The following is a 26,374-nucleotide window of genomic DNA, read 5'->3' on the forward strand; positions in this document are numbered from 1 at the left end:
CTGTCTCCTGCACCTGCCTCGGGGGCCGGGAGCCAGGTGGTGACCGCTCCTGTCCCTCCTGAGCAGCGTGTGACCCTCCGGCCTCCCTGGGGGCAGGGGCAGGGTCCCAGCACAGCCCCAGCCGGCTCCCGTGCTCGCTGTGCCTCAGCGCGGAGCTCCGTCAGCGTGTGTGCGTCATCAGGAGGGAGGAGGGGCCGGCTCGGCCGTGACGGGGGCTGTGCACCGGCCGCAGGAGGGATCGGGCACCCGGCTCTGGATCCCTGGAGAGGAGTCGGGAGGACCCGGTGCCGCCCTGGAGTCCAGAGCGGGTGCCGATCCCTCCTGCGGCCGGTGCACAGCCCCCGTCACGGCCGAGCGGCCCCTCCTCCTCTGTGACGCACACACGCTGACGGAGCTCCGACTGTGTCACAGCTGAGCCTCGTGCCAGCTGCCACCTGGGGGCCTGGGGCTGTGTCTGATGACCCAGCACATGGCCCCCAGGGAGGTGTCCAGGACCACCCGGCCCCCAGGGAGGTGTCCAGGACCACGCGGCCCCCAGGGAGGTGCCCGGACCACCCGGCCCCCAGGGAGGTGCCCGGACCACGCGGCCCCCAGGGAGGTGCCCGGACCACCCGGCCCCCAGGGAGGTGCCCGGACCAGACCTCAGAGCCTGCTCCTGGCTGCTCCGCACCGTGATAGCTTCGCCCATCACCATTGCTTCCCGGGTTTGGTCTGTGTGAGGTGGGCGGCGCCCGCGGGGCAGCTGTGCCCACCACTCCCCTGAGGCGAGGACACTGGCCCAGCTCCTCCAGCCTTGCTCCGGGCCAGGGCCAAGCTGCCCCCCCACCTGCTGATCACCCAGAGGCCTCATCAGCATGACTGGCGCTGGCACAGCCGCACAGGTGTGTCGGGAGCCGGCCTGGCCGCCAGGTACTAAGTGGGCCTGGCTCTGGGCAGCCTCTCCATGGCAGAGCCGGAAGTGGCAGGCACGGGGCTGCTGGGCTGGCCCCGGGCGTGTGAACTGAGGGTCCACCGGCCCCGGGCAGGGCAGGAAGGGGACCAGCCCCTCCCAGCCTCCCCCTCGGGACCAAGGCTCTTGCCCGCCTGCCTGCTGGGTGGTTTCCCACCTGGATCCATAGCAAGGTCCGGCAGACAGTAGGTGCTTAATAGGTGCCTGTGACTGGGGGGGTCTGGCTCCTGCGAGACGGCTGACCCTCTTGCACAGATGCAGGCCTGGACATGCGTGTTGTGTGCACGTGTGTTCACATGTGTGTGTGTGTGCGTGAAGGGCGGAGGCTGCCACGGTCAACTGCCCAGCCTCGGTCCCTGGCCCCAAACCTGAGCCTGCTCCCGGCTGCCCGGCGCTGCTGGTGAGGTCGTGCACGGCCCCAGGGAGCCTCTGTGCAGGGCACCGCAGACAAGCCCCGGGTGGGCCTGGGCCCCCGCCCCTCTGCCGTGTCCTCAGGGGACAGGGAGCGGCCCTGCCACTTCGCTGCCGCACTCAAGGCGCCCGGAGGGGCCGCCACTCCCGCTGACCTGCCCCGTGTGACCGCTGGACAAGACCTGGGCACAGCGGCCAGGCCCCCGGCACCCAATTTAACGCATCCGACCTGTGTGGCTGGAGTGGAGGCCCAGGGGCTAAGCCGCTGCCTGGGCTGCCCACACCGTATTGGAGCCCTGGTTCAGGTCCCGGCTGCTCCTCTTCCGATCCAGCTCCCTGCTACGGCCTGGGAGGGCAGCGGGAGACGGCCCGAGTGCTCGGGCCCTGCACCCGCGTGAGACCGGGATGGGGCTCCTGGCTCCTGTTGTGGCCGTCTGGGGCGTGAACCAGCGGATCTCTCCGTGTGCCCCTCTCTCTACCTCTCAAGTAAGAATACAAAAAGTTAACCTTCCACGGATAATCACATGGCCACATGCAGCGGCTCGGAGGCAGGGGGCTGTTTGGGGCCTGCAGCCCTAGTCCCTACTTCCGGGGGACACAGCAGGTGGACGCCCCCACCCAGCTGGGCCTCTGTCCTGTGAGGCCTTGGAGACCCCAGAACCCTCAGGACGCTGCGCTGACCCACCGTGGCCACTGGAGGGCCCCCTTCCCCTGCGCCCTCTCCACCTGGCAGTGCCCTCCCCTGGGGGCCAGCAGGGAAAGGACCCCAGCCCCCACCCACGTGTAGGCCGCCAGCCCTGAATGCCAAGAGCCAAACGCGGGCGCCTGCTGGCAGGATGCCTGCTGCCATGGCGACCGGCACGTGGGCCCGGCCTGGTGCCCGGGCAACACTAATGCCAGTAGCGTGAGCTGGCACAGGCCTTCGTGTGTGGGGGGGTGCAGGGTGCTCCGGCCCACGCTGGCCCTGAGCCCTGGAAACTGGGAAGCGGAGCCAGGGCCACGCCTCGCCCAGCCCCGCGGCCCCACGGAGTCACAGGAAAGCCCGGGCCTCCCCAGGTCCTCGCTGGGGCCTCCCGCCAGCAGAGCCAGCCCTGCCGGGCCTCACCGTCCCCTTTAGCCTCTGCCCCAGGGCTGGGCCTGCAGCTAGGCAGGGCCACCCCACCATCCAGGGCCCGGCTGCCCTGCACTGCCCAGCCTCCCGCAGGGCCGGCGCGGGCGCTTTGTTCCTCATGACTAATTCAGGCCCCGGCTCCGCTCCCGGGCAGTTCCGTTTACACGGCGAGAGGGGGCCTGGTGTAGAGTGACGGGCTCCTCGCGGCCGGGGCAGGGTTAGGTGGAGAGTGGGGAGGGGTCCTGTGGGCCTGCAGGCCGGCCCCACGCCCCTCAGAACGCGGTGGCTCCCGGACGCGTGGCCCGTGGCCCCCTCTGGGACACAGGGCCCTGCAGGCCCCTAGCTTTTGTCTCGTGACGTGACAGGCGAGGCAGGGGCTGTGCCTGGTGGGGGAGGGGCGCGGAAGCCCCTTGCTGAGGCCAGAAGGCGAGAAGGGGGCATGCAGAGGCCTCCAGACCCTGCCTGAGAACCCTGGGCCCAGCAAGACCCAAAGTCCTCCCAGAGCTCAGGAGTTCTCGGCTAACCCAGGTGCCGGGGGTCATGGGGCCGTCCTCCAACACCAGGACAGCCAGGGCCCGGCTGCACGGGGCTCACGGTGACACGGCCGGGGCCACGGCCACAAGCAGGAGACACTGGAGCCGCGTGAGCTGCCACGGGCCCTCGGCGTGCAGGTGGCCCCCGGTGCAGCCCTGCACCTGCCCCCCCCACATGTCAGTCATAGGCTGACTCCGCCCCTGGCAGCACCTGTCACTGTGGGGAGCCAGGCGGTTCCCACGGGGACAGGGCCGCCCTGCCCTGCGCAGAGGACAGGGAGGGGCCTTGGGGAGCAGAGCGCAGGTCCCTGTCCCTGCACCAGACCAGGGTGTGGGGGCCCCGACGGGGTCACCACGGCTGCAGGCGGGGCAGTGCTGTCGGTCCCTGCCCTTTCCAACCACCGTGGTTCTGTGGAGGTTCGTTTAGTTCAAAGGCAGAGGGAGACCCGTGAATCCCTGGTTCACCCCAGACGGCTGCGGGCCGGGCTGCCCAGGCTGAAGCCAGGAGCCACTTAGCCACCACCTGCTTTTCCCCAGGTGCATCAGCAGGGAGCTGGGTCGGAAGAGGAGCCGGGACTGGAACCGGCGCTCTGATGTGGGGTGCAGCGTCCCCGGGCACCCTCCCCAGCTCTCCCGTCTGGCCTGCCCCCGTCCTTTTTTTTTTTTTTTTTCAAGGTTTATTTTATTTATCTGAAAGACAGAGTTAGAGAGAGGAGGAGACAGAGAAAGAGAGAGAGAGAGGTCTTCCATCCGCTGGTTCACTCTCCTGATGGCCGCAACGGCTGGAGCTGGGCTGATCCGGAGCCAGGAGCCAGGAGCTTCTTCCGGGGTCTCCCACTTGGGTGAGGGGCCCAGGGACTTGGGCCATCTTCTACCGCTTTCCCAGGCCATAAGCAGAGAGCTGGATCGGAAGTGGAGCAGCTGGGACTTGAACCGGTGCCCACATGGGATGCCGGCGCTGCAGGAGGCGGCTTTACCCGCTCCCACTATGTCTTAAAAAAAAAATCCACTGATTTTACCTGAATGGCAGAAGCTCTCCCATTTGCCCGCTCACTCCCCGAATCAGAGCGAGGCCAGGCTGCAGCTGTCAGGGTGCCCAGAGCAGGGAGCCGGCTCAGGAGCCAGGACTGGAACCACGTGGCTCCCAGCTCTGCGGTACCAGCGCCGGCCCCGGTTCTGCCTGGCAAGGTCCTTCCTCTTAGGACAGCACACTGAACCAGGAACAGCGCCGGGACCCAGCTCCAGACGGCTCGGAAACGCACGACAAAGACACGACAGGTGCGGCGGTGTCCAAGCCAGGGTGTGAAGCGTCCAAACCAAAAGGGGCTCCACCGGCGGGCTAGAAGCCCAGGTCAGACCCCAGAAGTTGAAGGCTTCAGAGATAAGGGAACATAAGAGTACTAACGGAGCGACCTAGAGGGCACACAGGAGAAAGAGGATAAGAAAGAGGAAAGCGAACTCCTGCGAACAGTAAGAACCACGCCCGCGAGCGCAAGGGGCTGCGGGGGCAGCGGGCGGCCCCGGGTCCCCGCCAGCCGGGCCTGGCGCCCCAGAACCACCCTGCCGGCCAAGGGTGGCCACCCCGGTGCCCTGCGAGCCGCTGAAACTGCCCGGCTGCACCCGAGGCCTGCGGCCGGCTCCCGCACCATCCGCCCACGCGCGGCAGGTGCAGCGCGGCGCTCCCGCCTGGGTCCGCGACGGCCGCGGCCCTGCACGCCCCGGCTCCCCTGCCGTGGGTGCGGGCTGAGCCGGATCCCAGCGTCCCCGTGCGTCAGCACTGAGGTCACCGGCTACTCCTCCCGCAGCCCTGCCCCGCTCGGCCGCGCTCCGGAGGGTGGCGGTGACTCAGCGGCCGGGAGCGCCCGGCTCCGCCCTGGCCGCGGGGGTCCCCCGCGGCGCGGGACCCGCCTGGCGGCCCACCTGGGAACGGCAGCGGCGCGTGGCTCCGGGCTCTCCGCACGGCCCTCGCCAGGGGCGCCACCTCCCGGCGCCAGGCTTCCCGCTGGGTCCGGACCAAGGCGGCCTCCCGGGGGGTCGGGGCGCCCCAGGTCCCTGTGGTTTCCCAGCTGGGGAACCCGCGTCTCCGGGAGACACCGGCGCGGACCCCATAGGGCGCAGGGCAAAGCCGGAGCGGGTCCGAGCTGTGGGGACTCCGGGCCGAAGCAGGGGGCGTCCAGCCGTGACGCGCCCCCTCCCCTCCGCGCAGGCCACCTGTGGCCCGGAAGACAGGGCGCCGGCCTCCTCCCGGGTCCTCCGTCCCTGGACTGGGCACACCTGACCTAGCCCAGCTTTGCTGCGTCCCAGGCAGGCCGCGCCAGGCGCCTTCCTCCCGGACCCCCGGACCCCCGTCCCCCGGCGCTGGGGCACAGTGGGAGAATCCCAACCAGCTCAGCGGGCGGGGAGACCCTGGGCCGGGCCGGGCCCTGGAGCCACGCCCCTTCGCCTGTCGCAGTCAGGGCGGGGGTCTCTCCCCCGCCCTTTCAGCCACTCCGTCTCTGTCGCCTGTGCTGGGGTCTGCTGACCACAAGGAGGCGCTGCGCCAGGCACGGGGTCACCGGCTTCACGCGCGAAGCTGCTGGGGCGTAGGGTGGGGATGCCTGTCCGGCGGCCGGCGGCCGAGGACGCCAAGGGCAGAGGACAGACGGGCCGCGGCGTGCGGGCAGAGGGCTTGGGGCTGGCAGTGAGGCCGGACAGCCATGGGCTCAGGGTCCAGCCCGAGGCCGCGGGCGGCCATGTGGTAGCCAGGATCGGTTTGTGAGACGGGGATGGGTTGGGCAGGGAGCAGAGGTCAGGCCTGGACTGTGCAGGCCGGGGGTGGCCCTGGGGCCGCCCGAGCTGGGGACCCAGCTGGGCCTGGGGGTGCCTGTGGACGCTGACGCCGCAGCCGGCTGCCCACTCCAGCACCAGGCCTGGCACGCAGAGGCACAGAGTGGGCTTTTTTTTGGTAAGGTTTATTTGAAACCGCGAGCCACCAGAGACAGGGGTCTTCCATCTGCTGGTTCACTTCCCAAATGGCCGCAACAGCCAGGGCTGGGCGGGGAGCCAGGAGCCAGGGACTCATGCTGGTCTCCCCCCGGAGGCAGGAGCCCAGGTCCCTCGAGCCATCTTCGCCACCAGCAGGGTAGCCACGCTGCGCGGCCGAGGGTGAAGAGGCGTGGCGGGACGCCAGTCCCCCAGACTGCTCCTCATCAGGGAAGATGAACGCGGCGGGCAGGGGAGGCCTGGGGGGAGCTCGGGGGCCACTGCTGGCGCCTGCAGGTGGGCCCCAGCCCGAGCCCCGAGACAGGACACGCAGGGGCCGGGCCCAGCTCCAGTGTGAGTTCCGTCCCCCGAAGTCCTGGTGCAGCAGGGGTAGGCCTGGGCGTCTCCATGCACCCAACCCCAAAGCCTGTGTGAGGAGCTGCACCCCCCACCTCCAAGGCTGGGCCCTGGCCCCCGGGTCGTCACCCGCCTGCTGCCACACCTGTGCGGCAGCACTGACCCTGGGCCTCCTCCAGGCGGGGAGCTGGGCGACCCCTGCAGAGCCCAGAGCCCGACAGGGACACCCCCTTCATGGGGGGGGGCGGGCCCCGGGAGACCCCTCCTCCTGTGCAGACGGAGACAGACGGAGCAGAGCTGTGACTGGAGCCAAAGCTCCAGCTGCCATCCCCTGCCCACAGGGCGGCCTGGCCCCCGTGGGCGCGTGCGGGGCCCTGGACGGTTTTACCAACGGGACAGCACGGGAGCAGCCACGTTGGCTTCCTCATCAGGGCCTTGGACGTACAGAAAGACGGCGGTCAGTGCGCCGCGTCCTAACTGGGGGGCTGCAGAGGTGCGGCCCCGCTCCTGCCCCTTCCTGGCCCGGGGTGACCAGCGGAGGCCAGGGAGACAGGTGGGGGCGGGCTGGGGCTGTTCCGGGTTTGGAGGTGACCCTGAGCGGAGGAACCCAGGCAGGTCCCCCCAGAGGGGGCCGTAGGGGCCGGGCTGGCCTGGGTCGCCCCTGCCCGCGGCTGCAGACGGGTGCAGTGCGCGCTGGGGAGCCGCGGACGGGGGTTAGGGGAACCCCCGTTTCTCGGGGCCCGCTCCATTCCCGCAAGGCCGGGCCACGCCCCCCAGGGCAGCCCCCTCCCCGCCGGCGCCCTCCTCCCGCTGCAGCTCCGGGAGGGAGGGGGCTGCCGTGCGTCACCGGCCCCGGGCGTGACCTTGGGCGAGAGCCGGGCCGTCCCGGGGGGCTCCCCGCTCCCACCGCCCGCTCCCCCTCCCCGCCCCCCGCCCCGCGGACCAATCGGCGGACTCCTTGACTAAATAAGGCGCCGCACCGAGCGCCCCCCGGCCGCGACTTCCGCCCCCTCGGCCGTGACTCAAGGCGAGGACGCGCGGCCCGGGCCGCCGCGCCGCAGACATCGCCAAATAAGGCCGCGCGCCGCCGCCCTGCGCCCGAGCACCTGGCCGCACCTTGACCCCCGCCGCGCCGCGCCGCGCCGGCCCGGCCCGCCCCGCCCCACGCAGGCTGCAGTCCGCGCCGGCCCCGCCCCTGCGCCCGCGACCCCGCGCGTCCCGCCGGCACCGCCCCCGGGCTGCAGGTGGAGGGGCCGGGGCGGGGGGTCGGCCCGGAGCTCAGACAAAGGCGGGTCCGAGGAGGCGGCCGTGGGGGGACACGCCACCCGCCTCGCCCCCTCCCTCGGGGCGTGGCACCGCATCGGGGGACCCCACCAAGTGGACGGCACCTCCGGGGGTTCGGTCCACAGACGCGGGGCAGCTGGGGTTTCCCGCGACTGGGGACCCCGCCTCCAAGGCCTCGGCGTCGGGGGCGCTCTAGCCCGTGCCCTCTGACCTGTCATCCCACGGGCGGGTCAGGGGTTGACCTTGCGGGGCGCCGAGTCCCGCCCCCCGTCCTCGCCCGCCGGGGTCACGCTAGGTGCCCGGGGACCCGTCTCAGCCGCCTGTTTCCTCCTGAGCCACCCCGAGCGTCTACACCAGAGTTCCGGGTCCCATCCGGGCGTGGCCAGGCTCTGGGGTGGCAGGTGCAGCCAGGAGACCGGCTCCTGGGGGAGGGGCGCTTCCGGGGCCCGCAGAGCCCACCGCGGCGGGGGGGCCTGCAGGGGCTCTGCGCCCGCGCCCCAGGACCGGCAGAGTGGGGAGCACACCTTCCTGCCTCAGTTTCCCCAGTGCACCCACAGGTCTCTAGCAGGAGACAAAGGCCGGGCACCAGGGAGCCCCGGGCCGGCGCCCCTAACTGCGGAGGGCGGTGGCTCTAGGGGGGCGGCTCCTCCCGACCCCCGCCCGCCCCTCTCCCAGCCTGGCCCCGGCGACCCGGCGAGCAAAGCCCCCGCAGCCGCGCGGGCGGCGGGACTCACCCGGGTCGGGCCGCGACCCGCCCGGGGCCTGGCAGTTTCGGGGCGCAGCCGGGCCCTCCCCCGCCGCGCGGCAGTCCCGGGGCGGGGCCGGGGCGGGCAGACGTGCGGCTCCCCCGGCGACCCCCGGAGGGCGCCCTGGCCGTGCCCGCCGCAGGCCCGCGCGGAGTCCCGGGCGCGCGGGGGCGGCGCGGGCGGGGCGGTTGGCGGCGGCGCGGGCGGGGGGTGGGGCGGGCCGGGGCCCCACGTGTCCCGGCGGCGCGGGCCAATGGGCGCCCGGCGTTCGGAAAGATCGCCATATATGGACATGTTCTGGGGCCGCGCGCGCCCCCGCCCGCGCGCGCGCCCCGCGCCCGCTTAAATAGCGGCGGGGGAGGCCGCGCTCGGTCTCACTCGCCGCCGCCGGCCCGCGCTGCGCGTTTCTTCGCCGCTCCGCCGCCTGCTCCGCCGCCGGTAAGCGGCCGGGCCCGACGCCGCGGGGCTGCGGCAGGGCTGCGCCCCAACCCAGGAACAAAGAGCGGCCGGGGGGGGGGCGGGGCGCCGCCGGGAGGGGCGGGCGAGGGTCCCCCGCGGGGCCGGGCCGCCGGTTCCCGACGGTTGCTGCGGGCCGGGGCCGGGGCTGGGCGGGCGAGGGTGCCCCGCGGGGCCGGGCCGCCGGTTCCCGACGGTTGCTGCGGGCCGGGGCTGGGCGGGCGAGGGTCCCCCGCGGGGCCGGGCCGCCGGTTCCCGACGGTTGCTGCGGGCCGGGGCTGGGGCCGGGCGGGCGAGGGTGCCCCGCGGGGCCGGGCCGCCGGTTCCCGACGGTTGCTGCGGGCCGGGGCTGGGGCCGGGCGGGCCGGGTCCCCTGCGCGGCCGCGCTGAGCTGGGGCGTTTGCGCGCAGACCGCCATGGAAGAGGAGATCGCCGCGCTGGTCATCGACAACGGCTCCGGCATGTGCAAGGCCGGCTTCGCCGGGGACGACGCGCCCCGCGCCGTGTTCCCCTCCATCGTCGGGCGCCCCCGGCACCAGGTGAGGCCCCGCCCGGGCGGGGGGCGCCGCGCGGGGGCCGGGGCGGCGGGGCGGCCGCGGCGCTGACGCCTGTCCCCGCAGGGCGTGATGGTGGGCATGGGCCAGAAGGACTCGTACGTGGGCGACGAGGCGCAGAGCAAGCGGGGCATCCTGACGCTCAAGTACCCGATCGAGCACGGCATCGTGACCAACTGGGACGACATGGAGAAGATCTGGCACCACACCTTCTACAACGAGCTGCGCGTGGCGCCCGAGGAGCACCCGGTGCTGCTGACCGAGGCCCCCCTGAACCCCAAGGCCAACCGCGAGAAGATGACGCAGGTGAGCCGCCGCCGCCCGCCGCGCGCGGCCGCCCGCCCGCCGCCCGCCGGCGCCGCTGACCGCGCGCGTCTCTCATGTTTCCAGGGCTCTGTTCCTCTCCGCGCGGGTCCCTCCGGGAGCTCCAGGTTTCTGTTTGCGTGCCTGCCCGTGTGCTGTTCTCTCTCACATCACATGCGTGGCATGCGGCATGGGGCGCGCGGGGCGGGCGCGGCCGGGCGCGCGCTGAGCCGCCTTGTCGCCCGCAGATCATGTTCGAGACCTTCAACACGCCGGCCATGTACGTGGCCATCCAGGCCGTGCTGTCGCTGTACGCGTCGGGCCGCACCACGGGCATCGTGATGGACTCGGGCGACGGCGTCACGCACACGGTGCCCATCTACGAGGGCTACGCGCTGCCGCACGCCATCCTGCGTCTGGACCTGGCCGGCCGCGACCTGACCGACTACCTCATGAAGATCCTCACGGAGCGCGGCTACAGCTTCACCACCACGGCCGAGCGCGAGATCGTGCGGGACATCAAGGAGAAGCTGTGCTACGTGGCGCTGGACTTCGAGCAGGAGATGGCCACGGCCGCGTCGTCCTCGTCGCTGGAGAAGAGCTACGAGCTGCCCGACGGCCAGGTCATCACCATCGGCAACGAGCGCTTCCGCTGCCCCGAGGCGCTCTTCCAGCCGTCCTTCCTGGGTGAGCGGGGGCGGGGCCGGGGGCGGGGCGGCCGGGGGCGGGCCCGGGGGCGGGGCTGCGGGCCGGGGGCGGGGCGCCCGGGGCCGGGGCGGGGCGGGCTCGCGGGGCGGGGCCGGGGGCGGGGCGCCCGGGGCCGCGCTGAGCCCCCGCCCCCCGTCCAGGCATGGAGTCGTGCGGCATCCACGAGACCACCTTCAACTCGATCATGAAGTGCGACGTGGACATCCGCAAGGACCTGTACGCCAACACGGTGCTGTCGGGCGGCACCACCATGTACCCCGGCATCGCCGACCGCATGCAGAAGGAGATCACGGCGCTGGCGCCCAGCACCATGAAGATCAAGGTGGGCGGGGCCGCGAGGAGGCGGGGCGGGGCCGCGAGGAGGCCGGGCGGGGGCCCCGCGGCCTGCCCCGCGCCGTGCTGACCGAGCCCTGCCCCCGCAGATCATCGCGCCCCCGGAGCGCAAGTACTCGGTGTGGATCGGCGGCTCCATCCTGGCCTCGCTCTCCACCTTCCAGCAGATGTGGATCAGCAAGCAGGAGTACGACGAGTCGGGCCCCTCCATCGTGCACCGCAAGTGCTTCTAGACGGACTGTGGGCCGCGCGCCCGCCGCCGGAGCTGACCGGAAGTTGTTTGCCCCGGCACATGTACACACCTCATGCTAGCCTCGCGATACTGGAATGGCCCCGCCGTCAGCACCGGGCGCAGGGCTGTCGCTGACCCCGGCCGTGCGCCCCCCTCCATGTTCAGTGCCCGTGCGCTCTTCGGTTTCCAGCCCCAGGCCTGCGGCTGCGCGCCCGGGGGTCGGCGGGGCGGGGCCGGGCCGGCGGGAGTGGCTGAAGCCGCTGTCACTTCCGCCGCCAGCGGGTGGGGTCCGCGCCGCGGGGACCCCGTTTCTTTTCCCAGCTGGTTTTCTGCCGGAGCGCCGCGGGCTGCCCCCGCCTTGAGTTGGAAACGGTCTGCATTTACGCCTGTAAATTTATTCCTCCTTTAATTTATGTAAGGTTTTTGTACACAACTCTGGATTCTCTAGGAGATGACAGATCCTGGTTTTCTACAGTTGAACATCAGGCCCCGCGACACTCGTGTATGGAGAAATAAAAGTGCTGAGTCACTGGCTGGCTCCGAGTCGGGCTGGGCTGGGCCGGGCTGGGCCGGGGTTGAGGTGGCTGGGGGTGGCAGGTGCCCCCTTGCAGGTAGGGCCCTAAGGCCCTCTCTGGGCTGCTGTGGAAGGAGCTCCAGTATCAGGAGGGTGTGGGCTGCTGGGCCTGGGAGGAGCCGGGCTGTGTGCCCACAGCCACAGCCACCCTGGGCTCAGAGGGGCCCAGTGGGTTCCAGGCCCCTACCCTGCCCCCCTGCTCAGGGTGAGGGCAGGGAGCCCCGGCAGGGCTTGGGGAGGCACAGTGGGCTGAGGGTGTGCCTGGGCACTGGGAGCTGAGCAGGGGCAGACGCGGGAGCTCCTGTCTCCCTGCAGCCGGCCGCTGGTTGATTGGCAAGGCAGAGCCCCTGGGTCCGCCCACAGTTCACTTCCCAAGTGCCTGCAGTAGCCGCTGCTGGGCCAGCCGGGAGCCCACTCAGGCGGCAGAGACCAGTCCTGGAGCTGCCGTCTGCTGTCTCCCAGCACCGGCGCCGGCACAGCCGGGACTCACCAGGCGAGGTGTGATGTGGCAGCCCACCCCGGTGTCCAGCAGGGTGCGGGGCGTGGCCAGTCACGCAGGGGTCTGGAGGAGAAGCTGCTTCCCCAAGCCTCGCTGGGCGTCGGTGTCCCACGGGGGCGGCAGTGCTGGTCCAGGCTGCGCTGCTTCCGGTCCAGCTCCCTGCTCACCGCCTAGGACAGCAGCAGAGGACGGCCCGGTGCTTGGCCCCTGCAGCCCCGGGAAGCTCCGAGTCAAGGGCTAGCGCAGTTCTGGCCGTTGCGGCCATCTGGGGCGTGAACCAGCGGATGGAAGACCTCTCTCTCTGAATCTGACTTTCCAGTAAATGCGTAAATCTTGGGAAAAGACTTGGTCATGGGCTCACAGGAGCGGAGACCAGGATGAGGGCAGCTCAGGCTGGTGGCTGTGGCGCCCCCGCACTGTAGCCGCTCCCACGCCCGCCCCACGAGGGTACACAGGCCGATGCATGAGGGTGGGGTGGGTACCTGGGGGTGCACAGCCCCAGCTGGAGCGGGGAGGTGGGTCTGGCTGCCAGCTCAGCCCACCTGCAGTGGGAACGTTAGAAACCAAGCGACCTCTGTGTAAAGACGTCTGGGGAGGGGCCGGCGCTGTGGTGTGGGGGCAGCACCATGGGGGCATAGGTTCAGGTCCCGGCTGCTCCACTTCCTTCCAGCTCCCTGCTGTGGCCTGGGAAAGCAGTAGAAGATGCCCAAGACCTTGGGCCCCTGCACCCACGTGGGAGACCTGGAGGAAGCTCCTGGCTCCTGGCTTTGGCCTGGCTCAGCCTGACTGTTGTGGGCATTTGGGGGGTGAACAAGCACACGGAAGACCTCTATCCTTTTCTGCATCCCTGGGCTGCCGGAGCCTGTGGTTAGAGGCCTTTTAAGATAGAAGTTGCTGGGCTAAGCCTCCGCCTGCAGCGCCGGCATCCCATGTGGGCGCCAGTTTGAGTCCCGGCTGCTCCACTTCCCATCTCTGCTGTGGCCTGGGAAGCAGTGGAGGATGGCCCGGGTCCTTGTCCCCTCACCCGCGTGGGAGACCCCGATGGAGTCCCAAGATCCTGGCTGCAGCCTGGCCCAGCCCTGGCTGCTGCAGCCATCCGGGGAGTGAACCAGCGGATGGTAGGCCTCTCTCTCTGTAACGCTGCCTCCCAGATAATAAATAAAAAAATGAAAAGAAAAGGAAAAAGGAAGGAAAGGAAAGAGGAGCACAAGCTGAAGTCCTGGGCCACGCTCGGCTCCCCCAGAACTCGGCCCGGCCCGGCTCTGGGCGCCGGGCGGCTCAGGGTCAGCTGACGACCGCTGTCCAGAGTCCACCGGGAGTCCAGGGTCTGGGTGGAGCAGAGCCGCGCAGAGGGTGGGCGCTGACTCCCCAGCCCCCGCCGGCTTCCACACGACCTGGCCGGGCAGGTCCCAGAGGAAAGCGGGGCCACGTGTCCCTCTGTGGGGCCTCCCTGACCTCTCGTGGGTGCCTGGCTCCCGACTGTGAGGCCCCACTCCGCAGAGCCTGGGTGGGGCCTGTGGGGTAGCCACTGAGGGCTGCCCTGGACCCACTCACCATCTGCCCGCCAGGCTCCGTGATGGGAGTGGGGTGGCCACGTGCCCACCCGGGGCTGTGGGCCTCACCGGCAGCCAAGGGCCTGCCCAGCTGGGCTCAGCACAGTCTTGACAAGCCCTTGGGGCGGGGGTCAGCAGGAGCTGGTGGGGGGCAGCGCCGGGGGCGGCAGTGGCACCGCAGGGCCCGGGCCGAGGGAGCCCGGGAGCCCGGGACCCTTGTCAAAGGCGCCCGCGTCCTGGGAAGTCCAGGTGCTGACCTCCTCCCGGGAGATCGCCCGTGTTTACAGAGCCGAGTTCCGCCTTTCCCGCGGCGCCGCGTGCCCGCGCTCACACAGCCCGCAGCCGTTCCAGACCGGCTGATCTCCCTTGGCCGGGCGTGTAAGCTTCATCCACCTTTTTTTTTTTTTTTTTTTTTTTTTTTTTTTAAGATTTTATTTATTTGAAAGACAGAGTTACAGAGAGAGGTAGAGACAGAGAGAGAGGTCTTCCATCCGCTGGGTCACGCCCCAGATGGCCGCAGTGGCCGGAGCTGAGCTGATCTGAAGCCAGGAGCCAGGAGCTTCTCCCAGGTCTCCCACGCGGGTGCAGGGGCCCAAGGACTTGGGCATCTTCCACTGCTTTCCCAGGCCACAGCAGGGAGCTGGATCAGAAGTGGAGCAGCCGGGACTAGAACCAGCGCCCATGTGGGATGCCGGCACTGCAGGCCAGGGGTTTAACCCGCTGTCCCTCATCCAGGTTTTTGTATTGGCTCGGTAACTCCTTCCTTTAAACATTTTAAAGTTGGGCCTGGCGCTGTGGTGTAGCTGATAAAGCTGCTCCACTTCCATCCAGCTCCCTGCTAACGCCCCTGGAAAGCAGCGGAGGACGGTTCAAGCCCTCGGGCCCCTGCACCCGCGTGGGAGGCCCGGATGGAGCTCCTGGCTCCTGGCTTCAGCCTGGCCCAGCGCTGGCCGTTGCAGCCATTTGGGGAGTGAACCAGTGGGTGGGGGACCTCTCTCTGTCTCTCCTCCTCCTCCTCCTTCTCTCTCTCTCTCTCTCTCTCTCTGTAACTCTGCCTTTCAAGTAAATACATCTTTAAAAATATTTTACAATGTTTTATTTTCATTTTATTTAAAGCCAGAGAGAGAGAGACAGAGATCTCGTCCTCTGGTTCACTCCCCAGGTGCCGCGATGGCTGGAACTGAACCAGGCTGAGACGGGGACAGGAGCTCCACGAGGTCACCGCGCGTGGCAGGGACTTCGCAGGGGCACTGGGTCAGGACAGAGGCAGGACCGTGCCCCGGGCACTGATGCGTACACAGGGTCCTCGCTGTTGCTCTACCTCTCAGGCCGGAGGGCGCCCCACCGTGGGCTAGGCCCCCGGGAGGGTGTTTGGTAGCCGCTGACGGACACCAGGGCTCCCACTTTGAGCCGCGGTGACCACGGCCTGATGGCTGCTGTGAGCATCCGTGGTTTCCTCTTCAGAAGTGGAGTGTTGACAGACAACTCTTTTTTTTTTTTTTTTTAATTTTTTGACAGGCAGAGTGGAAAGTGAGAGAGAGAGAGACAGAGAGAAAGGTCTTCCTTTTGCCGTTGGTTCACCCTCCAATGGCCGCCGCGGCCGGCGTGCTGCGGCCGGCGCACCACGCTGATCCGATGGCAGGAGCCAGGAGCCAGGTGCTTCTCCTGGTCTCCCATGGGGTGCAGGGCCCAAGCACCTGGGCCATCCTCCACTGCACTCCCAGGCCACAGCAGAGAGCTGGCCTGGAAGAGGGGCAACCAGGACAGAATCCGGTGCCCCGACCGGGACTAGAACCTGGTGTGCCAGCGCCGCAAGGCGGAGGATTAGCCTAGTGAGCCGCAGCACCGGCCAGACAACTCTGTTTTTAAAGATTCATTTATCCGGGGGCCAGAGCCATGGCGCACTAGGTTAATCCTCCGCCTGCAGTGCCGGCATCCCATGTGGGCGCTGGTTCTAGTCCCGGCTGCTCCTCTTCCAGGCCAGCTCTCGGCTGTGGCCTGTGAGGGCAGTGGAGGGTGGCCCGAGTCCTTGGGCCCTGCACCCGCGTGGGAGACCCGGAAGCTCCTGGCTCCTGGCTTCGGATCGGCGCAGCTCCGGCCACTGCGGCCATCTGGGGAGTGAACCGGCGGAAGGAAGACCTCTCTCTCCGTCTCTCCCTCTGTCTGTAGCTCTAGCTCTCAAATAAATAAATAAAAATCTTTTTAAAAAAAGATTTATTTATCTGAAAGCAGGGGTAGAGAGAGGGAGAGAGGTCTTCCCTCTGCTGTTCGCTCCCCACGTGGCCACGACAGCCAGGGCTGGGCCAGCCCGGCGCCAGGAGCTTCTCCCAGGTCCCTCCTGTGGGTGCAGGGCCCAGGCATCTCCTGCTGCGTTCCCAGGCCGTGGCAGGGAGCCGGGTCGGAAGTGGAGCCGCCGGGACTCTGACCGGAGCCCATCTGGGACGCGGCACTGTAGGCCGAGGCGCAGCCCACTGCACCCCGGCGCCGGCCCAGCACTGCTTTCTTGGAATCATCCAGCTGGGCCGGCGCCGTGGAGCAGCCGCGAGGCCGCTGCCTCTGACAGCAGCGTCCCTGTGAGCACTGGTTCGAGTCCCGGCTGCTCCACGTCCCTTCCCATCCCGCTTCCTGCTGCGGCCCGGGAAGGTAGCGGAAGAGGCCCAAGTGCTCGGCCTGCACCCACGTGGGGGACCTGGGTGTAGTTCCTGGCTCCTGGCTTCAGCCTGGCCCAGTGCTGGCCAGCGCAGCCATTTGGGGAGTGGGCCAGTGGATGGAGAGCTCTCTCTGTCTCTCCTCCTCCCTCTGCCTTTCAAGTAAACAAACACATCAAAGCAGCAGCAGCAGTCACGCCCCAGGGTTTCCCGACGCCTTCCCAACACGCGGTCTCCCCAGCAGGGCTGTGCTCGGCCCCGGCAGCACGTGGGAGACCTGGTGGAGTTCTGGGCTCCTGGCTTCGGCCTGGCCCAGTCCCGGCCTGGTCCCGGCTGTTGTGGCATCTGGGGGAGTGAACCAGCGGATGGAAGACCCCTGTCCATCCCTCCTGTTGTCACTGTGCCTTACAAACACACAGAATATTTTGTAAAAAGAAAACACGGAGAATTTCCCAAGCAGATCCAGCCACCCGGTTCAGGGCGGGCGGGCCTGTGCAGCTGGCTTCCTGCTCCAAGTGAACAGTGCCTTGGAAGATGTCGCCGCGGTAACTGCACCTGCGCCCGGTAGGTCCCTAACCCCCGTGTGGGCGCTGGGCCCGCTCCCCTGCTGTGGTCGCCCCGCCACGCCGACGGCCATGCCTCGGGGGACGGCCTGGGCAAGCGGTCACAGCCACGGTCTGTTCACACACACTGCGGGCTCCCCTTCCCCAGCCTGGTGCCGCGCCTCCCCCAGCGGTCAGGCCGCACCCTGGGCAGCACGGGCTACAGAGGCAAGCACCCGTGTCCCAGGAGCCCTCGCCAGCCTCCCCGCCCGGTGCGGCCACCGCGTGCCCGGATTTGGAGCAGCTGGCGTCTTCACACAGTGGGCGGCCTGGGGAGCGGCGTGGGCGTGACTGACCTCCAGGGCCAGCCCTCCGTGCCTCAGACCCCTCGCACCTGTTCCGGGCAAGGAGGCTGGGGGGAGGGGGGCTGCAGGGGCTTCAGGGAGGGGCTTCTCTTGCCGGAAGCAGGGACAGGTGGACCTGTCTCTCGGGGCCTTGGCCACAGTGTGTGGGCCGTCCTGGGCCCCAGCTGAGGGCTTGGAGAGAAAGACGGACAGGGCCCGGGGCCTGCCGGGACCCCTCCCCTCCTCCCCATTTCTGGTTGCGGAGACCATGAGGGCCTGTGAGTGCAGCCTCCCGTCCCGGCATCCATGACCCGCACCTGGACCTAGCTAGCACCGGTCTCACCGGACACCTTGCTGTGCCTCGCCGCGTAACAGCGCGGATGAGACTACTTCAGAGTCCCTTAAAAAGGAGCTGCAGCTGGGCCGGCGCCGTGGCGCAGCGGGTAAAGCCACAGCCGGCAGGGCGGGCATCCCGCATGGGCGCCGGTTCGCATCCCGGCTGCTCCACTTCCGATGCCGCTCCCTGCTACTGCACCTGGGAAAGCAGTGGACGATGGCCCAAGTGCTTGGGCCCCTGCCCCCACGTGGGAGGCCCTGATGGAGCTCCTGGCTTTGGATCAGCCCAGCTCCGGCCTTTGCGGCCGTCTGAGGAGACAGATGGGAAGTGGTCTCCCAGGCACGCTAGCAGGCAGCTGGATGGGAAGTGGAGCAGCCGGGACTCGAACCGGCACCCACACGGGAAGGAGATGCACACCACAGCGCTGGCCCCTGAACTCCCCTCTAATCCACTTGTGACGTCACCCACGCACGCCGACGCCCAGCCCTGGGGTAGTGACGGAGAAAAGGCATTTGGGACGAGGTCAGATGCTCACAGAGGCCACAGGGAGACGCTGAAGCCTGCTCGGAAAGTGAGCGTGGGGGCCGGCGTGGCGGTGCCGCGGCTCAACGCCAGCATCCGACGTCAGAGCCCCGATCCCAGCCCCGGCTGCTCCACTTCCCATCCAGCTGCCTGCTCATGGCCTGGGACGGCAGAAACGGACCCCTGCACCTGCCGGCGCCGCAGGCTCCTGGCCTCAGCTGGCCCAGCCCGGTGCTGCCGTCTGGGGAGCAATGAGCAGATGGTTTCTCTTTGCAACTTCCAAATCAGTCAGTCCAAAGGGGAGGAAGCGAAGGTGCGCCAGGGCGGTCGGTCGGGCTGCTGCTGGCTTCGCACCTGCTGTGGGCCCCGGAACCCGAGTCTTTTCTCTCATTATCTTGAGACTTGAACTCTCAGCAGGATCAGCCACCACCCGGCGCCGGCTGAGCCGCTCAGAGGGTGGCTGTGTTCTGCCTTTGGGCTTCAAGTGTGGGCCTTGGCGTTGGCGGGCGGGGGGGGGGGGCACGGCCGGCAAAGCCTCCGACTGTGGCGCTGGCACCCAGAGTCCCGGCTGCGCCATTTCCAGTGCAGCTCCCTGCTGTGGCTGGGAAGGCAGTGGAGGTTGGGCCAGGGGCTTGGGCCCTGCACCTGCGTGAGAGACTTGGCCCGGCCCAGCCCTGGCCGTTCCTGCCTTCTGGGGGAGTGAGCCAGCGGATGAAGAGCCTCTCTCTCTCTCTCTCTCTCTCTCTCTCTCTCTCTCTCTCTCTCTCATTTTCTTCTAAGGACTGGGCCTTGCTGGAAGGCAGGCTTCAGGCACAGCTCGATCCTCCACGTTGGTTTCTCGTTTCTTCAGCTCCACCCGACCCAGGGGTCAGCTCTGAGCTCACGCTGGCCTCGTGGTGGTAAACTGACCGGCACGTATCCCACCCCAACGGCACAGGGGAGGAGCAAGAGTCGCCAGCTCCATGCTGGGGGCGGGGTCAGAGAGAGCTGTGTTCTGATTGGCTGAGGCCTGGGTCCTGGAACCAATCGTAGTGGAGGGGAGGCAGCTGGGACAGACTCCGCCCAGCACATGCACAGGCTAACTTGGCAGGTGGGAGGCAGGGGGCTTGGTTCCCCCGAAGGAAGAGCGAGGGCAGTGCTTCAGAGCCCGGATCCGGAGCTGGCCGGCGGGTCGGGGACCCCGGCTCTGCCACCTAATGGCTGTGTGGCCTCACCCAGCTTCTCCACCCCTCTGTGCCTCAGTCTCCCTCTCTGGTGTGGTGGAGGTCCCCTGCCTGGGACCAGGGGGTTCACCTGTGTGCAGACGGGGATGCGTTGTCGGTCCCGCCCCAGCGTCCTGGCTCTGAGCCAGCACACAGGCACTGGGCGCCCGGCGTGCGGCAGGTGTGTGCCTTGGTGCCCAGCGGAGCCCTGGGACCTGGGAGAGGGCCCTGCGGGGAGGGAACGCCAGAGGCGAGCAGGTGGGAGGGCCAAGAGCCTCTGGGCTGTAGCAGCCGGTGAGGGACAGAGGGGCCGCAGCCCCAGGGAGGAGAGTGCACCCCGACCTCTCCTGCTGCCGTCGGTCCCCCTGCCTCCTGTTCCGTGTGGCTCCTCGCGGGTACCTGGGCACATCCGCGCTGTGAAAGAAACCGGCCACACGCGGGGACTGCAGCACGCACCTGCCATCTGCCGTGGTGCCCGAGGGCCGGGAGGCGGCTGGCAGGAGAGGCTGTGGTCCAGCTGTGGGCTGGGGCCGCACCTGCTGAAGCTGCTGTTGGCGCGACGGGGGAGACCTTAACCCAAGGTGCTGGGCCAAGTCCCAGGGCCCTCGGTGCTGTGTGGGAGGGGACGACATGGGGGCGACGGCGGCCGCAGTGGCCGGCTCTGGCCCTGAGACGCCTCCAGTGCTGTGGGAGACCGGGGTCACAGCTGGGAAGCAGACCCCGGCTCCCCGGGGGCCCTCAGTGCTCAGGTGGCTCAGCCTCTCGGGCAGAGAACTCCTCCCTTGGGTCCCTCCTCTCCACCTCTTGTGCTACAAAACACCCACGCCCTTCAGCGCCGCCCCGGGAGCCGGCCTGTGCTGGAGTGGACGCCCAGCGGACCAGGCCGGCTCCCGCACCGGCTGACCGACGCCTGGGGGCAGCGCCCGCCGAGCGCAGGAGATAACCTGTCCACTCTCCGCCCCACACAGCCCCCTGGGAGTCGCACAGGAGGTCCTGCCCATTTTTAGACAAATGCATCAATATAAGGTCAGGCGGGGGGGGGGGGCGGCGGGGCATTGGGAGCGCGATTTTACCCGCTCTCCCACCCGCGCCCGCTGCCCCACCCGCCCTCAAGGTCCCGGCTTCTCCAGCAAAGGGGAGACCTCTGAGGTCTCAGCCTCCCCCGTGGGTCTGCCACAGCCAGGCCGGTGCCGGCCCCAGGCTGCCCGCCTTCCGGATCCCTCCTAGCAGCCCCTGCCCGCGTCCTGCTGGCCACGGCCACGTCGTCTGAATCCGCATTTCTTTGTTTGTGGACGGCTTCGGCTTCCTTTCACGCGCTCGCGGCCTCAGCGTGCAGAGCTCAGTGGGCTTCCTGGGACGCTGGCTGGGAGGAGGGTCCACCCCGGCTGCAGGTCAAGGTCCCAGTGGGTCTACGTCCACTGCTCTGTGGTCAGCACACACACAAACAGGGCCCCCCAGGAGCCGGGCAGGAGGCGCAGAGGCCGGAGGACAGCCGCGCACACGGGGCAAGCAGCAGGGCCGCTGCTGTGGTGCCCAGCGCAGGGGCTGGGGTGGGCACAGCCCTGGGCGGGGGGCAGCCGAGGCTCTGCCCGCCTCTCCCGGTCTTGGGGTTCCTGTTCCGCACCAGGAAGCCTTTGGGGGCCCAGCGAAGGGCAGCTCGGTCCCCGCGGCCCTGCAGGGACCGGGCACACGGGGAGAGGCGCTGCCGGCCCTGGCCGCCCTCGGGGGCTCCCACGATCCCCGCGGCCTGACCGCCTGCGAGGCCCCTGCGAGGAGCGCCCCGCCGGCCGCCGTACGCGCACCACGGCCCCAGGGGGAGGGGGCGGAACCCCGGGGCCTCTCCATCCGCTACGGTCGCCTCCCGGAGCCACCTGGCGGGGGCGCCCGGGCCCGCGCCGCCCGCACTCCTTTGTCTGCGGACAGGGCGACCCCCGCCCCAGGCGGCCGCGCGGCGGGGGCCGTCCCCTCGCGCGGGCAGGACCCCGCCCGGGCCGCCGGGGAGGCAGGACGGCGCCCGGGTCTCCAGGGCGGCCGCCGGGTCACGCAGGGCCGGGACGACCAGAGTGCGGCGTGGGCGCCGCCGCCCCTCCGAGGGCGCCGCGGACAGCGGCGGGGCAGGCCGAGTGCGCACGCGCCACCCCCTCGGCGCCCGCCGCGCTCCGACCGCTGATTGGCGCGGGCGGCCGTGCGCTCGGCCAATGGGCGCGCGGGCGGCGGGCGGCGGGCGCGGGCTGAGGCGGCGCGCGTGCTTCGCGCTCCCGCGGCCGTGTGCGGGCGAGCCCCGCGGCCAGTCGCCACCGCGCCCGCCCCGCGCGGCGGGCCTGCGCACCGGAGCGGGGTCCAGGCCGCCGCGGGGTCCGCCCCGCGCCCTCGAACAAAGGCGGCGGCCGCGCCTGGCCGCAGCTGTGTCCTGGGAACGCTCGAGGCCGTGGCTGCTCGTGAGGAGAGCGCAGGTCACCGGGCGTGACCGCAGCCAGCGGGTTCTGGCTGGGGCGGGCAGGGCCTGCGTTCCCGGGGGCGCGGGGCGAGCCCGGCCGCTTCGCGGGGCGGTCAGGGCCGCTGGTTCTTCCCGGACGCAGCATCGCCGGCGCCCCCAGCTCCCCGCCCCGACCACCCCGGTTCCGGGGCGCCCCGAGCGGCGTCCCTCAAGGGCCACGTTGCCTTTTGGGGCTCCCGGGTAGCCTGCGCTGGCCTGGGAGCTCGGCCCTCACTGGGGGCGCCGCCGGGGGCCTGGACGCTGCCGCCGTCCCGGACGTGGCCGCCGGGGGGCGCCCCTGCACCGCGCCCGCGCGGGCTCCCGGCGGGGCCGCAACAGGGCCGGAGCAGGCGGCCGTCCCCACCCCCACGTGGCGGCGACTTCCCGTCGCAGGCCTGCCGGTGGGCTGAAGCCAGGCCAAGGGACCCCATTCATGCCTTGCGGGGCCGTGTGCTGCTGTGCACAGAGGCAGAGCTGGGTCCGCAGCGGGGGACACCCGGGCGGGCGCCGGGAGAGCCGCGGTCGCCTTCCCCCGTCCTCTGCAGCCGGGCCTGGGCAGGGCGGGGGCTCCAGCCTGGTGCCGCCCAGGAAGCGGGACCCTCCAGCGAAGCTCCACTGGCCCCTGGCCTGGGGCTCCCGTTCAGGGCTCCGTCCGCCTCGGATCCCTGCTGGACCCTCGCCTGCCGCGGGCGCTGGCCCAGTAACGGTCCTGGACGCTAAGGGCCGCGCGTGGGCCGGCCGTGCGGTCCCGCCGGACTCAGACCCGCCCGGCCGGTCCTCGGCGGCCTCGCCGGCGCGGTCAGCTGGGTCTCACTAACTCACGCTGGGCCCGCCCCCGGGGGGAGACTTCCGGTCCAGGTGGGTGACCCCGGCCCTGGCTATCGGCCCCACAATCCGTTTCCTCTTCCCTCTGCCGCCCCTCCGACCTCGCTGGGCAGCCTCCACCCCCCCGGGGGCCCCCAGCTTCCGGAGGCTCCTGTGAGCAGGGTGGGGAGTGGGAGTTCCGGCCCCCGCTGTGCCTGCCCGAAGCCGGCGGACCCACAGCAGGTGCCCCTGCCGGCCGCACCTCCCCCACCCCACCCCACCCCGTCAGCACGGGGTCTGCTCTCCCCAGACAGCAGGAGTGCGTGGAGAGGGGTGTCTGGAGACCCCCGCCCTCTGCTCCCTGCTCTCGGCCACCCCGTGGGGCCCGCTTCATGGATTCAGTTGTTGCACAGTGGAAACACGCGCCCCCGCCCCCAGGGAGCTGCAGGCACCTGCCCAGGCCGGGCCGGGGTCGGCCCAGGGAGCCAGGCTTCGGCCGCCCTTCTAACGTCGCTCCCAGGGAGCGGGGTTCCTCCACGGCCCCGCGCGGTCCAGCTGCCGGCCGGGCCTGGGGCTCTGGAGTCTCCTTTCCCCAACAGCCGTGGCTCGGGTCTTTTCCAGGCCTGGCGCTGGGCGGGGGGCCCGCAGTTTCCCACCCCCAGGAGCCCTGGGTTCGGCCACAGCCCTGGCTCGGCGGTAACAGGGGAAGCTGGTGGCCCCGAGATCAGGAGACCCGGACCTGGACCCCTGAGCGCCTCCTCTCCCCGCCGGGGCTCCAGGGGCCCCCACTTTGCAGCCCAGAGGGAGGCCAAGGCCGCGGATGCAAGTGGGGGAGGGGGAGGTTGGTTAGGGAGCGGGGAGGGGAGTTAGGGAGGGCGGGTTAGGGAGTGGGGGGCTCAGGGAGATCTGCACGGCACAGCCGCACCTCGTGCCCCTCGGGAAAGCCTTCAGGTCGCCGCACCCCCAGCCCATTTGGTGACGGGGAGGACACGAGGGCGAGGAGGCCGAGGACAGAAACGGAAAGGTTCGGCCGCGGGCGGACCCGCGCGGACCCCGGGCGGCCGCGGGGGAGGGGGCGGCGGGCCGGCTGGAAAGAACAAAAGGGAGCCCCGCCTCCCGGGCCGGTCCCGGGCGGCCAATCGGCGCGGCCGCCGCCGCCGGCGCCCTCTGATTGGCTGCGCGGCGGCCAATCGGGCGCCGGGGCCGCGAGCCGGCGTGGGCCCACGTGGGGCGGCGCGCGCGGCCGCCGGCGGGGCTCGGCCGCGCGCCGCTCGCTTCGGGGACCCGACGGCGCCCCGCGCAGGCGGCGGGGCTCTGCGCCGCTCGTGCGTGCCCGCCGCCCGGGGGCCGCGGGAGGGAGCGGGAGGCAGAGCCGGCTGCGGCGTGGCGCGGGGACGGCCGCGTTCGTGCACGGAGGGAGGCGCCCGCCAGGGCCCGCTCCGACGGCTCTGAGCGGAGCCTGCGGGGTGGCGGATGCGCGCGCCTGGCAGGCCCCGCCTGCGCCGGCGACCCCGGCCCGGGTGTCTGAGAGCGACCAGGTGGGAGCGCCGTGGATCTGAGGAGGGCCGCAGGGCCCAGGGCAGCGGGGGCGACGCGGCAGGCCAGAGCCTGGAGACAGGCCGCCCCCACCGGCCCTGGGCCGAGCGGGCTGGGCCGGCACAGGAAGCCCCGATAGGGCGCCTGCAGCCACCCGGCGGGCAGGGGGTGTCCAGCTCCTGTTTTGGGGTGTGAGCGCCAGGTGGGTGGGCAGGGGCTAGGCCGAGACCCTCCCTCCTGCAGAGCCACTGCGAACCTCCGCAGGCCCACGGCCCTTCCTGGCGGGCTCCCAGCGGGTGGGCGTGACCAGCCAGCTCTGGTGGACCCGCTGTTCGGCCGCACAGGGCAGTGGGCAGCACCGGGCTCCCTGTTGGCCGCCTGTGGCCTGGGTGGCCGGGGTGGGTGGGGCAGAGGATGAGTTTGAGCCCCGGGAGACGAGGGCCTCCCTCAGGGGTGGGCGCCTCCCCTCAGCTCTGCAGGAGGCCCTGGGGGAGGGGCTGCGGCTGGAGCCGAGGACCCCTGAGAAGCTGGGGACTGGGAGGAGGCGGGGGACGGAGAGCAGAGGAGGGGCAGCCGCCGCTGAGCTAAGGCGGAGGCAAGGTCGCCCTCGCGACTGTCCTGTGGCCGAGACCCCGGCTCGGGGGCCAGGGTAAGGGGCGGGGGTGGCACCGGGGACCCACAGCTCCGTGCGCAGCTGGGAGTCAGGGCCTGGGAGGCGCCTGCCCGTCTGATCCCCACCTGGCCTGCCGCGGACAGAACGGGACGTATGTGCAACACATGTGGCACATGTAGCGTGTGATGTGCGTGTGTGGCGTGGGTGTGACGTGGGTGTGACGTGTGCACTGTGGTGTCTTGAACTGGGTAACGCCAGGCTCGGTGCACACCTGGGAGCCGCCGGCAAGAGCATTTGCTGTGGGGCCGGCGCTGTGGTGCAGCCGGTAAAGCCACTGCCTCTGGCGCCAGTTCAAGCCCCCGCTACTCCACTTCCCATCCCGCTGCTGCCGATGGCCTGGGAAAGCAGTGGAGGACGGCCCCCGCACCCCCGTGGGAGACCCGGAGGAAGCTCCTGGCTCCTGGCTTCAGCCCGGCCCAGCCGTGGCCCAGCGGTCGGAAGACCTGTGCCTCTGTCTCTAACTCTGAAATACAAAGTTTTGTAAGCATTTGCGTAGTTGTGGGGTGGTGGGTTTGGTGGGATGCAGGCGGCCCGAGTGTGGGGACAGGGCTTCCGGGGGGCCTTGGGGACATCAGGGCTGCTCTCGTTCCCCCCTAGGAGGGCAGCGGGTGCAGAGCAGAGCTGCCCCGGGTCAGGGGTCAGGGTGGCACCTGTCAGGGCGAGGCGGCGTGGAGCCCAGTGTGCCAGGAGGAGGAGGATGGGGGCTGGGCCGCGGTGCCAGTGGCGGTCCTCGGACCCTGCGAACTCCCCGACTCAGGTCAGTGGCCTTGGCCCCGTGCGGCCGCCACCACCGTGGGAGAGCGAGCAGCCGGCCCAGCCCCCAGCCCTGGCGCAGACCACGGGCGTGCTGGGCACCACCCGGGGCCCTGCCCTGCCCGGCTCGGCGTCCCTGTGGATGGAGCCACTCTGGGGGCCGCCAGTCCCTCCCGCGGCCGTCTCTGCGGTTTGCTCTCCACCACGCTCGCCACGTGGCCGGCCGTGGTGTGGATGGGCACGGCTTACGCCCCAAGGCTCCCGTTAACAGCGGATTCTGCTCTGCAGCTGCCTGTCCCACCGGCTCCCGGGGTCAGCTGTGGTCACTCCGTGCGTGGGCAGGTACAGGAGCTGCCTCTGAATCCCAGGTGCCACCCTTTGCCCGTGGCCGGGGTGGGGGGCGTGAGGGCCGGCTTACGGGCACCTGTGCCGAGCCCCTCGCTGGGCGTGGGGATGCCGGGGGATGTGGGGAAGGCCTGGGCTTCATGGCAGGTGGCAGTCCCGTCCCGGGCGTGGTGAGCGCTTGGGCTGGGGGAAGGCAGGGCGGGGCTGGACCACCGCTGCCAGGCCAGGCGGCCCTTCCCGGGAGCTGGAGGGCGAGTTCCCCGGGGACGGCCCGGTGCCCAGCTGCAAGAGAGCGGCGCCGGGGTGGCGGAGGCCCCGGCCCTCACGACCGTCCTGGCAGGAGACCCGGGCTCAGGGGCCCGCAGCCGGGGGACAGCCAGGGAGGGCAGGCCTGCCCGGGAACTGGCCAGGACGTCCTCTCGTGTGGGGGCACCACTCCCTTCCCTGACCGGCTCCTCCTGAGACCCCGGCACCAGGACCACCACCTCTCCAAGTGGAACACAGCCGTGGCCACAGACCCCCCCAACGCCCCCTCCCCCGGAGCACAGCAGCCCGGCAGGGATGGGGTGGGGGGCCTGGGTGCACAGTGACCACCCGCTGCCCTTCCCCGGGCCCAGCCTCTGGGGAC

At 70.6% G+C, this 26,374-nt stretch overlaps 1 protein-coding gene and 1 long non-coding RNA gene across 2 annotated transcripts; one reads left to right on the plus strand and one right to left on the minus strand.

The window, feature by feature from the left end:
- Window positions 1-3,658: 3,658 nt before the first annotated feature.
- LOC138845981 (uncharacterized) lies at window positions 3,659-8,476 on the minus strand. The gene is made up of 3 exons (XR_011383317.1): window positions 8,341-8,476; window positions 4,024-4,417; window positions 3,659-3,905 (listed from the first exon to the last, which is right to left on the minus strand). It is a non-coding gene; the product is annotated as an uncharacterized lncRNA (long non-coding RNA).
- A 179-nt stretch (window positions 8,477-8,655) lies between these two features.
- On the plus strand, window positions 8,656-11,468 carry ACTG1 (actin gamma 1). Its single transcript, XM_070060161.1, has 6 exons — window positions 8,656-8,790; window positions 9,219-9,347; window positions 9,429-9,668; window positions 9,914-10,352; window positions 10,514-10,695; window positions 10,796-11,468. Exons 2-6 carry the CDS (start codon window positions 9,225-9,227, stop codon window positions 10,937-10,939), a joined length of 1,128 nt encoding a protein of 375 aa, XP_069916262.1. The 5' UTR covers window positions 8,656-8,790; window positions 9,219-9,224; the 3' UTR covers window positions 10,940-11,468.
- Window positions 11,469-26,374: the final 14,906 nt, after the last annotated feature.

The sequence above is a fragment of the Oryctolagus cuniculus genome, chromosome 17 (assembly GCF_964237555.1).
Source record: "Oryctolagus cuniculus chromosome 17, mOryCun1.1, whole genome shotgun sequence".
NCBI lineage: Eukaryota > Metazoa > Chordata > Mammalia > Lagomorpha > Leporidae > Oryctolagus > Oryctolagus cuniculus.